This window comes from Chenopodium quinoa, unplaced genomic scaffold (assembly GCF_001683475.1).
Source record: "Chenopodium quinoa cultivar QQ74 unplaced genomic scaffold, ASM168347v1, whole genome shotgun sequence".
Taxonomy (NCBI): domain Eukaryota; kingdom Viridiplantae; phylum Streptophyta; class Magnoliopsida; order Caryophyllales; family Amaranthaceae; genus Chenopodium; species Chenopodium quinoa.
The window spans coordinates 2183569-2198385 of NW_018743850.1; the positions used below are offsets into that span (position 1 = coordinate 2183569).

Below are 14817 nucleotides of genomic sequence, written 5' to 3' on the forward strand. Positions count from 1 at the left end.
ATGGTCATGGCACCCTCGGGTAGAAACAAATCTCACCTACTCATGATCAGTTCTTGCAAGCTCACCTATTTGTGCTTCATCATGTTGCGGAGGTTCACCCATATTTAGAAGAGCACATGGATAGTTTGCGTGCGGAATTTCCATCAAAAGGGGAAAGGGCACTAATGCAGTTGCATAATAAGATGTTTGTGACGTGGTTCCATGATCGAGTTATGCGTCAATTGGATGAGAGTGTCTCTGATACTATAAAGTGGCTAGCTTATGGTCCAAAGGAAGATGTTTATTCTTTTGAGGGATATGACATAAATGGGTATACATTCTAGACTGAGCATCGTGATCAGAAATCCTCATCGACTCAAAACAGTGGTGTCACTCTTGTGGCTTCATCAAGAGAGTTTGCAAGTACGAAGGATACAACACCGGTTGACGCACAATTATCTTACTACAGACGAATTTAGGAAATATGGGAACTAGATTACCGTGAGTTCAAGGTAGGTCTATTTAAGTGTAAATGGGTCGATAATATTAGGCGCAACGTCAGACATGATGACTTCACTCTTGTAGACCTTGGCCACTTGGGATAGTTTGGAACCATTCATCCTTGCATCTCAAGCCAAGCAAGTGTTCTATGTAACCGACCCAGCAGATCCAAAATGGTCCATCGTCCTTGCTAGCAAAAGAATAATTTTAGGGGTTGGAGATGTTGAAGACGAGGACGAATATGATGCGTTTGATGATTCACCCCCTTTCACCGCCCCTACACTTGATGTAGCAAATGATGTAGACAAGGATGCAAATTATATTCGAGCAGACCACAATGAGGGAATACTCGAATGAGGTACAATTTTTTAAGCATCGTAATTTTTTGTAAACATGTTTTTTATACCAAATATGAGTTGTTAGAAGGATTAGATGTGAACTAGGAATGAAAATAAAGAAGTTGGGAAAGTTAGTAGCTCATTTTTGCCATTTTGAACTTATTTCGCTCCTATAACCTTGAATTAGCATGAAATCAATGACTTTTAAGCATTTTCAACTTGTAAATATGTTTTGTATACCAAATATGAGTTGTTAGAAGGATTAGATGCGAACTAGGAATGAAAATAAACAAGTTGGGAAAGTTAGTTGCTCATTTTTGCCATTTTGAACTTATTTCGCTCCTATAACCTTGAATTAGCATGAAATCAATGACTTTTAAGCATTTTCAACTTGTAAACATGTTACTAATTACTAACTATTTGCGTGTCTTGTGGTGGTAGGTGTCTACATAAAATGGGTGGTGATGAATATCTTCACCACGAAGAGGATATGGATGATGAAGACATTAGTAGTTCTCAATCTGGTGGCGAGTCGTATGATGTCAACAAGGAGCAAGATTTGGGTGAACCAGAAGACCAAGCTCATGATGACTTGCAGCGTAGGCTTGATGCTTATGAGATACAAGCTGAATGTGCCCCCCTATTAGGGATGATATTGTCTCCGAGTTTGTACGAGATTCACAAGGATAAATGCAACGTCAAGTGAAAATCAGTGGTGGTGGAAAGGCACCGGGGAAGAGAAAGGTAAGGGGTGCAACAAAAGCTTTTAAGAAACCTGAGGAACCCAGGATTCTTGAGTTTGATGAGTTGGGTCAACCTACTGGGCAATGGCGCAGCAAATATTCGACACACATTGGGATATTGACTCGTAAAATACCGATCACACTTGACTGGGCAGAGATACCTAAAGGGTTGCTTCAAATGTTTTGGGATGATACAATGGTAAGTGTTTTGCATTTTAGTTTTTCTCAAAAAACTTCGTACCAAAATCAATGTGCATTCACCGAAATCAAGCCAAACTTCGTAACATTGGTTGTGCATCCTGCCTACTTGACTGTGCAGCAGGCCAGGGTTGTGTGCAGCCTGCCAGGGCTGCTGTGCAGCTGCCTAGGCTGGCTGTGCAGCCTGCCAGGGCTGCTGTCACTATTACATTTTTTATCTAATGCAACGGTACAAAAATAGCTAATACAACGACTAATTTTATACCGTTGTATTAGACAAGGCTAATCCGTTGTATTACACTAAAACAGGGATAAAACAACGGTTTATACTAACTGTTGTATTAGATAAACTAATCCGTTGTATTAGATGAGCTAATCCAACGGATTATTCTTCTAACACAACAGATAGTGTTCCCGATTTTTTTTTTTTTTTAATTTTTCAGTTAGAGCTAATCCAACGGATCAACCCCAATTACTAAAAAAAGAACAAAATAATAACACCTAATACAACGGATGAGTAAAAAAAAAAAACCTGGAATGCTGAAATACTAGAGCCAAAAATGAAATTGAAACCCCAATTCCCAAACTTCTCAGCAGTCTTCCTTCGTTCTTCTCCCTCGCTGCTGCTCGTTCCTTCGTACTCCTCCCTCGCTGCTGCTCGTTGCTTCGTTCTCCTCCCTCGCCGCCGCCGTTGCTTCGTTCTCCTCCCTCGCCGCCGCCGTTGCTTCGTTCTCCTTCCTCGCCGTTTTGTTTTGCTGTGCTCGAATCTCTATCTGAGGTAGGTATACCTTCAATTTTCGTCTACCATGGATTTGTTGATTTTGTTTTGTATTTAGTTTTAGTTTGAACCTTGCATGTGGCTGATTGCTCGAATCTTTGGATTTAGATTTGTTGATTTGTTCGAATGTTGCATGTGGCTGATTGCTTGCTTGAGGGTGGTTGTTGGGGGTGGTTTTTCGATTTATGAACCCTAATTTTTTTGGGGGTTTATTTGGGAATACTTAACATAAACCTGTTGAAGTTAGCTGATTTTTGTTGTGAAATTTTAGTTATCTCCCATTGAATGTCACCGAATGTCTTTAGTTGCTTCGAAGGTTATTTTTTTGCATCAGTGCAATGTTCAGCCTGCAGCTACGGATGTTCTCTATTCGTGGTGCATTACTCCCATTTTATAATGTGAAGAGCAATTTCAATGCTGCTGTGCTTTTTCGGGTCTAAATATATGTCAACTAGGAGTGACATGACTACCTGTTTAGAAGAAAATAGACATGACTACCTGTTTGAAATACTACCTTGGTGGAGTCTCTTTTTTAGTTTCTGTTTCTTGATTACGACTGAGGGTATGCCTTTACCGGTGGAGTCGTATCAATGTAGACCTCTCCTCACTCCCATCAAAACTGTAATAGGTACTACTTAGTGGCTGTTGTTGCCATTGTTGATTTTGTAATATGAAGTCATCTATCTTTTAAGTGCTTAGTAATTTTGTGGGATGGACTTAAATTCGACATCTAACATAGACACATAGTTTCTTTTCTGGAGGAAAAACCTGAATTTAGACTCACATTTCTGTCAATTGAGGAATGATGATTTAGAGGTGCTTGATAGGTGCATTTCTGTTGTAGTTAGAGCATTCAGTCAACATCAAATATCTCTTTCCCATTTTTCTTAGAAACCTGAGGATTGCATGAGCAGATATCTATGATCATAACAGGCTAGCAGCAATGGGTTATCTCCACACTAACATGATCTGCTAATTGAATTGTGCTGCGAATCCCTGTGTTGTAGCAAGTATCAACACCTAAGTGATCGATTTGCTAGCTAACCGCAACCCTATGTGCTGTTGTTACACCTAAGTGATCCATTCTCTAACTAACTGTTGACTCGGAGAAACTACTTCACTTTTTGTAAATTAGTTCAGTAATTGTAGTTTCATACTTTTGAGAGGATATGATAAGTGCATATTTGAATTTCTAAGCGTAAGTGAACAACTAAACTGATTACTGCATGCTTGTGTCTGATTTTCATCTAATTTTGTTACTGTTATTCTCAATCATGTTCAGTGCAAGAAAGCTGTATGTATTTATACTCGTAGTTCATAGCGAGGGCACAAGTTCTTGATATTTCAAGCTAGTAGACTTGAGGCAATAGTGTAGCATACTGTGTTAGTCATAGTAATTGCTTGTTATATCTTCATTATGTTGATCTGCTATAAATTTAAGTACTTTTGGTAAAATAATTTTCTCCTGAGTTTTGCTGAGCTAATTTAAGCAGATGATGACAAACTTAAACACATTAAAGCTTTAAATAACCCTTAAAGATATAACATACAAGATTGTACATATATCATTGCTGCAAATGGGACACTAATTGCCAAACTTGCATTAATTCATTTACAAAAAAGACCACAAATTAACCCATATACCCTTTTTCCCCTATAGTACAATCTACTTATTGAATATCTCCCCTCCCCAAAAAACCCCAAAATAAAAAAGAAAATTAGTAGGATTATCATTATCATTATCCCCCTCTTAATTAACATCCTCAAAAGGTAAAAATCCTCCCTAATTTCTCCTCTCCTAAGAGTAATCAACATGCCCATTAATACTGGAACATGTTAACTGAAGCCATGATTGGCTGATTTGAGTAGGTAGTAGAATCCCATGGGTTCATAAGAAAGCTGTCAGTTGTAAATGGCTCTGGAATAATTGTGGGAAAGATCCCTTCTGAAGCCATTTAACTATTCAAGGACAGCAATCATTTTAATTTTTTTAGACTATTTAATGGGGAAATAAATTTCTATGGCTTGCTTGACCTTTAAGTGAACAAGGTATATTGTCCATGCAAATCAAGTTTGAGGTTTGTGTGCATATCCCAGAGTGTTCCACCGTAGTTACTAATTAGTTAATGATGCAACTATAGTATCTTCTAGGGACTGTCAATTGTGATGGACTTTGCAACGTAAGTTTCATGTGCCTGACAATCTGACATATACTAATGTTTAGCAGCTTGACCACTGGTTGCTAATCTAATAGTGCTCTGTTGTTTTGTGCATGTTTTTGTTCCCTCTTTTAAATTTTCTTCCCTGGTTTATCGCAATCCGTAGTGCAGGTGACATAAGAGGCTTTCGATCTTATCGATGTTTGGTACCCTACCAAGTTACAACAGTCCTAAAAGAATTATTATAGTTTGCATCCTAGGTCTTTTAAGAGGGATGCCACTGCAACTTTTCCGGTAGCAAAAATGAAGACTGCTGCATTTATTTCAGTCACTTGTAGTGAGTTAGAGACTCAGTTGGTGCCTTTATATCCTGGAATTGTTGCATTCAAACTAGCTTTCTGTCATTTGTATTTTGATTCTAATTGTGTTGTACTCACATTTCTCTATCTTCACAAATTGGATATGGTTAGCTCACCTAGCTGACATGCAACATAAACACGCACACACACACACATGTTGGCATTTATTGCATAAGCCTGGTATTGCTCTGATAAATTGATGGTATTTCCAGTGGTGATCTTTAAGCTTCAATGATGAATTGGTTTGAAAATCTGTTGGCCTTCAGGCCTTGTTCCATTTGTGAAGTTGTTGTGTCATGTGATCCCTTTGCACAGTTTACATTGTGACATACCTTCTCGCCAATTTTGGCATACTTACCAATTAGCCTTTTGTGCCTTGGTGCTCTATAATGAGTGTAATCTGTTCTTGTGTTGCTATGAGCAAACTTTTTATGACTTGTTGACATTGTGGCGGGGGCTTGGTTTTAGTTATTTTTTTTCCTGCTGTTTGACTTTCTAATGCTGGCATGTTATCTCAGTGGTGCCTGGAAGGATTTGGAACTCAATGAATACAACTTTAAAGCTAAAGGTCTTCCACCTAAAGGTGGTCATTTGCATCCCTTACTCTAGGTTAGGCTGCTTGTTCTATTTCCTTAAATTCTCTTTTGCAGGGGTAGTTTTTAAAGCATTTCCATTTGGTTGCAGCAATTTTTTATTTAGTTGAAATGCAACTTATTGGCTAATTTAAAATTTTGAATTGGATATCTGCATGTTATGGATGTTTGTACTATTGTTATAAATAATTGCTTATTGTGTGGTTAGAACTCTCAGAAGCCAATTTTTTTTTACAAGTTCCAACCGGGCAATGATATTGGAATGAGCACATAATGTTTTTGTGGAATGTTACGATGTTTTTTTGATGCAAATAATGTTTTTTTTGTAATTCTTTTGGCATTTTCTGGTGTTTTTAAGTAGTGTTTTGCTATAGTATTGATTTAAGGCCCTTGGATTTAATGAAGAATGGACAGTATGTAATTTAAGTCCGACCTGTGGGTGCAACGTTGTTCCCTTGGCCACCATTAATTTTTTGTGTTTAAAGCTCTCTAATCTTTACTTATGTAGGGAATATGTGTAAAACCCAATTAATGTCTATAACTCTGTATCTTGTCATTAATTCTGAGTCTGCTTACACACTATATTAGTATAGGCTAGCTTGGTGTTCATCTTGTGTTTTGGTAATTTTCCTGCATTATATGTTAGCTATTTGACAATAACACTTCCTTATCTAGAAGGGGTGTATTTACTGTCTGGGATAGAATTATATAGTTCATTGATCACCTTTGTGTCGCACCTCCATGAGAACACCTCCATGAAAAATAATGAGAGTTGTACAGGTTATGTGACTTTATCCTTTGGCACCTATTTACACTGTTAATTTCTATTTTTACCCTAAGGAATGGAAGGTGGAACTAAGAATTGGTGGATGTTTGCCAAATGGAGCGATGAATATGAACAAGGAGTCGACGAATATGTCAAAAGGGCTTTTGCTATTAAGTCTCAAGGAAATCAAATTTGTTGTCCATGTCAAATTTGTCATTATCGTTTTTGGCGGTGTGAAGGTGTGGTGAGAGACCATTTAATTTGTAATGGTTTTGTTCCAAGATCGGTTAAGTTATCAGATTTAGGGTTCAATATCCAAAGAGAAGAAACTATTTTGGATAATGATGAAGGGTCCATCCCAAATGAATCTAGCGATGACGTAGTGAGGTTGTTGCATGATGCACGTGATGCTTTTAGAGATGGGCCAAATGATGAGGCAAAAAAGTTTTTGAGGTTAGTTGAAGAAGGGCAAGAAGAATTGTATCCTGGTTCCAAAAATCACTCAAAACTTTCCTTCATGATTCGACTTTTTATTTTAAAGTGTGATCATAATCTAACCAATGCCGTATTTGGAGATATATTGGAGCTTATAAGGGAGGCGTTGCCTGATGCAAAGTTTCCAGCTTCTTTCAATGAAGCAAAAAGTGTTTTGAAAGTGTTGGGGTTGGATTATACAAAGATTGATGCATGTCCAAACGATTGCATGATATATTGGGAAGAGCATGAAAATGCAACAAGCTGCCATGTTTGTAAAACACCAAGATGGAAATCAAAGGACAAAGAGGATGACATAGAAAATGGTAAGGGAAAGACCTATAGAATTCCTCAAAAGATTCTTAGGTACTTTCCGATAAAGAAAAGGCTTCAACGACTATTTATGTGTCAAGAGACGGCGAGATACATGACTTGGCATGCGGATGGGCGTGAAACTGATCATCTTTTACATCATCCAGCTGACGGTCAAGCTTGGAGGGAATTTGATTCCTTATACAAAGAGTTTTCTGATGACCCGCGCAATGTGAGGCTAGGACTAGCCACAGATGGCTTCAGCCCGTTCAACTCAATGAGTATTGTACATAGTACTTGGCCAATTATGTTGATAAATTACAACTTGCCTCCTTGGATGATTATGAAGCCTGAGTATTTGATGTTAGCACTACTAATTCCGGGTCCTTCTTCCCCAGGCAATGACCTTGACATATATTTGCAACCACTAATGAAGGACTTGAAGGATTTGTGGGAGTTCGGACCGGAAACTTATGATGCTTCGAGAGTAACCAGAGGTTTCACATGCATGTAGCATTGACTACCGTGAGTGATTTTCCTGCTTACGCGATGTTATCTGGCTGGAGCACAAAAGGATACTTGGCGTGCCCTGAGTGTCATTATGAATTAGATTCTGAGTGGTTGCCTTATAGTGCTAAGAATGTGTATAGGGAAAATCGTAAATTTCTACCTCCATTTCACCCTTGGCGTCGTGATAAGAGGAATTTTGATGGGAAAGTTGAGGAAAGACATCAACCTACTCCATTGAATGGAATTAATGTAGCTAATCTGTTGCGTGATTTTCCAAATGAATTTGGAAAGAAGCAAAAGAAAACAAGGCGTGATGTTGATGATCCGAACCCGTGGAAAAAGAGGGTCATTCTTTTCGAGTTACCATATTGGAAGCATTGTCTTAATCATCACAACCTCGATGTAATGCATATTGAGAAAAATGTGTTTGATAGTGTCATTGGGACATTGTTAGACATTTCTCAAAAGACCAAGGATCATAAGAGTGCTCGTCGAGATTTGGTAGAGCTTAATTTGATGCCGGAGCTTCAACCAAGAGAATTGGAAGATGGTGGCGAAGAATTTCCAAGATCCCGCTTTTGGATGTCATTGGAGCAAAAACGTAAATTCTGCCAAGTCTTCAAAAATGCCAAACTTCCTCAAGGCTATGCTTCTAACATTGGTCGATGTGTACAAGTTGGGGAAAGGAAAATTGCAGGCTACAAAAGCCACGATGCACATTTTATGATGAATTATTTGCTCCCAATTGCAGTGAAGACAACATTATCCAAAGATGTTGCTACTCCTTTGATTAGACTTTGTGCTTTTTTTAAAAGTATATGGAGTAAAACGGTTAATCCTCAACATCTTGAAAAATTGCAATCTGAGTTAGTTGAAACATTATGCCTACTTGAGAGGATTTTTCCACCTGCCTTTTTTGATATAATGGTACATCTACCTCTACACTTAGTGGGCCAAATTAAATTGGGTGGACTTGTAAGTTCAAGGTGTATGTATGGGATTGAGAGGTATCGTCATGGACTAAAGCAAGATGTTCGAAATAAAGCTCGTCCAGAAGGCTCAATGGCAGAAGGATATCTAGCCAAAGAATGTGTTGCCTTTGTAGCTAGATTTTTGAAAGGATCAAACTCGGCCACACTTCAGGTTAATGCTTGTAGTACATCACAATCATTTCTTCCTAAGGTAGGACGTCCAGTAAAAGGGAAAGGAAGGACATCAAAGAAAAAAAGACCGTGAACACATACTTGATCACAATCAATGTGTACAAGCGCATCGTTATGTCTTGTTCAATTGTGACTGCGAGGAAGTTGAGAAATATATAAAGTTAGATTACCAACCAAAATGTAGTTTTTTTTCTTTTTCTCTTGGTTTTCAATATGTTTTAATTGTAGTGTTAATAAAGTAATCTTTTTATATTTCATAGTGAGCACAAGGAATTTGTAAGCGCTAGAGGAAAAAGGAAATGGAATAGCATTCAAGATCACAGCAAGGATTTTGTGGATTGGTTTAGGGAGAAAGTTGATTTCATTGTTGAAGAGGGCCAAGACATCATCCCTAACAATATCATATGGTTATCAAAAGATCCTTCTTACATTGCTAAAAAGTATACTGGGTACTCAGTCAATGGTTATAGCTAGGTTCCATACCATGAAGCGCGATGCTAATTGTGTAACTCAAAATAGTGGAGTCACTCTAACGGCCATGACACATAGCTTTGCAAGTTCCAAAGATCAAAATCCTATTGAGGCTAATGTCAATTATTATGGTTCAATAACAGACATTATTTCAATATCTTACCATGGCTACTTCTGTGTCTTCTTATTTAAGTGTGTGGGGTTTCACTCTAAAAAAGACGATGATGAGCTTGTAATGATTAATATGTCTAAGACAATTTCTAAAGAAGAACCATTTATATGTTGAAGATCTTAATAGAGATGGTTGGCATTATGCTGTTCAAATCCCTCCTAGAGAGCATTCTGATGGTTTTTTCCCTAACAATTTATATTACATTATATTGCACTACTTTCCATATTATATTATATTATATTATATTGCATTGTTTTTCATATTATTATCTTTTATGGTTTGTAAACATGTTCTCATTGAATGGCTTTGCAGATTAAGGGGAGTAAAGCAAAAGCTCCTGATTCCCAAAGTCAGCTTCCAGACTATGAGTTACAAAGGCTCAGAAAATTGAAGTATAATGCTGAAAGAATGTCAGCCCAAGGATCGGGATCCTTGGCGAATAAGATACTGCAACAAAAAACACGCGACATACTTTGTTCGAGTGTGAGGCATACAGATGATGGCTCCTCAGGAGACTTTGATATGGAACAGGAAACTCTTGGTAGTGGAAAAAGACAAGTATGTGAAAAGGTATCTTTAGTAACTTGAATTTGTTACTTTGTATATATATGTATTACTTATATATATTAATTGTTTGACTTATGCATTACTTGTTTTGCTTTTGTTTTATAGGTCTCTTCTCAACAACATCCAGTTCCTACACGGGAAATTCAAAGGAAGCAGCAAGAACAGCAATTGGGGTCAACAAAGGTATCTGTGAAGAAAAGAGCTTCTGTTCTCTTGGCTCAATGTCAGCCTACCTCGAGTTTCGGAAACAACAAAAAGATGAAGCGCTGATGATGAGCAGTGAGGTGCATGAAAAAGGGCAAAATTATGATGATGAGCAGCTGAATGACACCGATGATGCTCTTCAGTTCAATTGTGAGGGCAATGATGAGGGCAATGAAATAGCGGACCGAGCAGTTATAGCACAGTTTGGAATGGAAGGTATATTCTGATCATGATATTCTTGTTATATACATACATACATATATGTACTTCATATACAACAACACAGAGTGACCTTTATAACAGATCAGCAGATAACATTTTTTAAGAGTTCGATTTTTCTGATTTGATTTTAAGAGTTTCGCATGTAGTTTGATTTTTTTTAGTTCGATTTTGCAAATGTAGGCTTCGATTTTTGCTTATTTTTGCAGATCTATAGTTCGATTTTAGATTTTGAATTTCAGAGATTTAGTGTTCGAATTTAGGGTTTGATTTTAGCTGATTTTTGCGGATTTTGTTTTCGAATTAATGGTTGTTTGGGGTGCGAATAGCTAAAATGCGAATTGTGTGTGTGTGTCTGTGTATGTATAGCCCACAAGGTTCTGCTAATATGTATACCTTGTGGATAAGCTAATATGCGACTTGCTTCTGTTTGCTGATCTCTACTGCAAGGCTGTTTATGCTATTCTGTGAAGCTTTGTTTCTTCTATCTGGTGTTGGCTGCTAATTTTCAGTTGTTCTTTGATCCTGCGTTGGTGTTCCTTGACGCTGTTATGCTGTTGTTTTCCTCTCTTATATATCAAGCAAGTGTTACAGGTAAAACTTAGTTGATCTTTATTAACTTGATTCCATAAAGAATTTCTGCCACTTTTATTTTGATTTAGTAAATTCATGTATTTTTTGAGAGATCGAGATAAGTCATGCTCCTGCAGCTAGATAAGAAACTTGGAAACTCTGCATTAAGTTTATTTGATCCAATATTTAAGTAACTTAACCTCAACAATTTACTAAGTTCAACAGGAACTGCATAAGCTATATCATTATTATACAGGTTAAGGTACTCAAGCTGTAATAACTGACCGATTTCAGCATGTATAACACCTGCAAACAAGTTACTGTTGAGGTCTAAGTGAGTAAGTTGAGAAAGATTACCAATTCTTGGTGGGATTTGACCCTGCAGCAGGTTGATATTCAGGGATAAGCTTGTAAGACTAGGAAGTGCACTGAAGTCAAGGGTGCTGAGTGTGCCGCCGAGGCTTTGATTATTCAGCTCGATGTTGGTGACAGAGTTAAGGTTTTCACAGACAATGCCAGTCCAATTGCTGCAAAGACTTTGGGCATCGAAATGTCTCCATGATTTGAGTGAAGAAGGATCACACAAGGAGTTTTTCCAACGGACTTGGGCTTATTTCGGTCAAACAAGAACCTTATCCAAAAGCAGACTTGGGCTTTTTTTTTTTTTTTTTTTTTTTTTACTTGAGCTTAAACAAACAGACTAAATCAGGTTATTAAAAGAGGATAAATTACTATGAGTCGTGGTCATGCAAATATGCGTTTGTCCACTCGTTCTGTTCTGTTATATGAAGCTCTGTTTCTTCTGGCTGCTTTCTGTTTTAGTGTGGTGTTTTCTATTTTATTTTTTTCTTTTTTCTTTTTTAGTTTTTTTTTTTTTTTTTTTTAAATCTAAGGTTATATTGGTAAGAGATTTTACTTTATATATATAAACTTGTTAAGCTGGATAAACTTACGAATGCAGTGTTTATTACCACAGAAACATCAAGTGAATTGTCCTCGAAAAGGAAAAAACAGCGAGGTCGAACAATGCTCCACAGAGTTCACGCACATTCAAGAGAGGAGCGTCCTATGATTGTTCTGAACTCATTAGGTTAGCCAGTTGGACCTACTAAGGAGATTGTGCAAGAGTTCAAGTTTTTTTCTGGGAACGGTGGCAAGGGATTCCGAACTTGCACCGCTTAACTACAAAAATTTTCCTAGCCTACCGACACTTGATAAGATATTGGATTATGTCCAGGTAGTATACAATGATACTGTCTTAGTTGCATTACACGTACACCTCCACACGTTACTAATGTTTGAGCTTGAACTGGAGAAGTATATGGTCCCCCATGCCGGGTTAAATTGGGTGATGGATGCTGTAAATAGTTGTTGGAAATATTATAAATGCCAAATCAAGAAGAAACACTTCTATGCATATGATACAGATGATTTAAGGTGGGAACATAAACCAGATACAATCTCCGATAAGATGTTCCAAGATCTTCTACAATATTGGCATACCGATGAGGCGAAGGTACTGTATATTGATTCTAATCTAATTCTCTCGAATAATTTTATCTAATATGTGTTTAATTTTGAATTAAATGGTGGTTTCCGATTTTCCCTAGGCAATTAGCCACAGCAACAAAAGCAATCGTCTAATGTTAGATGATATGCACACTTTAGGACGCAAATCATATGCTATTTTACGCCATGAGTTGGTAAGTACATTTTTTAAAATCTAAATTATAGGCATGTTGCATATATTTTTATTCTAATTTCATATATTATTATTTACATATATATATAGCAACAACAAGATCCAGACAAGAAAGAACCTTCTCAAGCAAAGGTTTACAAGGAATTAAGAAAAAGAAGTGTTGAAAGGACATACATTAGCAGCTTTGAAAAAGCAAAAGAGAATATTGTGAGTTATTCGATAATTAGTAACATTGTACGCCTAAATATTGTTAGTTATTCGATAATTAGTAACACATTACTATGTTTGCCTAAACAGGACAAAATTGATGCTTTGGAGTCAGCAGAATCACAAGAAGATGGTAATGTATGCAATGACCCTTACAGTGAAGTGATTCCACCTCCTAGACGCAAAAGTCGTTTGCATCTATATGGCTCGAGTGTGAAGAAGAGTGATTTGAAGAACAAAGATACAAAGTCAAGTTACATACTCCCGGAGGAATTCCTGGTAGGCAAAAAAGCACAATTAGTCCAAGAAATTGCACCTACCATCATCGCTGCAGTTTTGGATTCGATTCGCGAGGTGAACCCCGGGATTAATCTTGTGGTTCCTAGTACTCTGCAACAATTGACTCCGCATGATGCATCTAGTGCACCAAATCGGAATTCTGCCCAAAGTGGACAATCTTCAAAATCATTTAATCAGGTTGAATTTGCACTTCTCTACTCTGAACTTTCTTTTTTAAACTTTCTTTTTTAAACTTCTCTGAATAGAAACATGTCATTGGTTGATTGGTTGTGCTAAATAAATAACAGAAGGTTGATTACAAAACATGACTTGCGTCAACTTTTAGTTTAACATATGCTGTAATTCAGAAGTTCTGATTCTAAATTCTGTAATATAGGGCTTTGTTTGTCATATTGCTAAATAAAATGGCTTACTTCATGAACTATTAATTCTGTTTTAATATCACTAGGGTCTAGGGTGTTTATAATATTAGCCGATCCAATTCTTTTCACATACTGGTACTGTAGCATTTGTACTTTCATGAATAATGACATTGAGACAATCATATTGGTATTGTGATGCACATAACTGAATTGGAAATCTACTAAGCAATATCGTACGAACAGTCTATTACTGGAGCATTATGGATGGCCCCTTTTAGCTTTGGAGGGTTCCATAGTTTTTGCTCCAACATCGAACTATGGCTTCTGATGACTGCATAGTATTATAACTACTGTGTGGGCAAATACGGGTCAAACATTTTCATCATAATCAACTCATTCAAGCCTCTAACCATATTATTTTTAACCCTCCCTTCTCTAATACCCCGCCTCTTGCATTTACCTCATCTTGCTGGTGCTGAATTGCTACTTAGTGCAATATTAATCAGCTGTCTAGTGTTTTTGTAAGCTTGATGCTTCCTAGTCTTTATCACGCATAAGCTCTTGGACACTTAATAGTTTTTGTCTCTGATGTGTGATTTCATTTTTTCTTTTTTTAATGTCTTTCAATCAATAACTTAAGGTACGTTCTAAAATACAGAACCATGGGAAGCTCTACCCAAACAGTGCAACTCTTAAGATTTTCGGTTGATCTGCCATGGCAATTTGTCTTGTGTTTGCTGATTCCACATGTCCATGCTGCCTTAAATTATTGTATTATGAATTCTTGGTTTCTGTCAAGTTATCTGTTTGTCTCAAAATGCTCCTGCCTGCTGCTGCTGCTGCTTGCCTGCCTGCTGCTGTACTGTGTGTTGCATTGTGTTGCTGTGTGTTCGTGTTGTTGTGCGTTGTTATTGTTGGTGTTGTTATTGTTGTGACTGTTGTGTTGTGGATTACTTGTCCTAATATATTATTATTTGTTTTTCACATGTAGGTGCTTGATGACGATGAGCTACCCCGGGATGAATGAAGTACGGACTAATGTTGCAAGTACTTAGTCATCTGCTTGCCTTCTGTTGCTACTGCCCATCATGTCAGCTGCTTGCCTTGTATTGCTTCTGCTTTGCTCCTAGTACTCAGTGGTCAGTTTAATGTTGCTGTTTGTTATGG

At 37.3% G+C, this 14817-nt stretch overlaps 2 protein-coding genes across 2 annotated transcripts; both read left to right on the plus strand.

Moving 5' to 3' along the window:
• Window positions 1-2111: 2111 nt before the first annotated feature.
• Window positions 2112-14817, plus strand: LOC110685919. The gene is made up of 8 exons (XM_021862475.1): window positions 2112-2537; window positions 5574-5664; window positions 9829-10086; window positions 10189-12595; window positions 12690-12782; window positions 12872-12988; window positions 13079-13465; window positions 14642-14817. Exons 4-8 carry the CDS (start codon window positions 12374-12376, stop codon window positions 14675-14677), a joined length of 855 nt encoding a protein of 284 aa, XP_021718167.1. The 5' UTR covers window positions 2112-2537; window positions 5574-5664; window positions 9829-10086; window positions 10189-12373; the 3' UTR covers window positions 14678-14817.
• On the plus strand, window positions 6491-7714 carry LOC110686274. The gene has a single exon (XM_021862887.1). The coding sequence runs from the start codon at window positions 6491-6493 to the stop codon at window positions 7712-7714; it is 1224 nt and encodes a 407-aa protein (XP_021718579.1).

Coding starts and splice junctions, on each gene's coding strand:
- LOC110685919 (XM_021862475.1), top strand. CDS start 12,374: ATGTTTGAGCTTGAACTGGAGAAGTATATGGTCCCCCATGCCGGGTTA. Junction 12,596..12,689: donor GGCATACCGATGAGGCGAAG/GTACTGTATATT, acceptor GATTTTCCCTAG/GCAATTAGCCACAGCAACAA. Junction 13,466..14,641: donor CTTCAAAATCATTTAATCAG/GTTGAATTTGCA, acceptor TTTCACATGTAG/GTGCTTGATGACGATGAGCT.
- LOC110686274 (XM_021862887.1), top strand. CDS start 6,491: ATGGAAGGTGGAACTAAGAATTGGTGGATGTTTGCCAAATGGAGCGAT.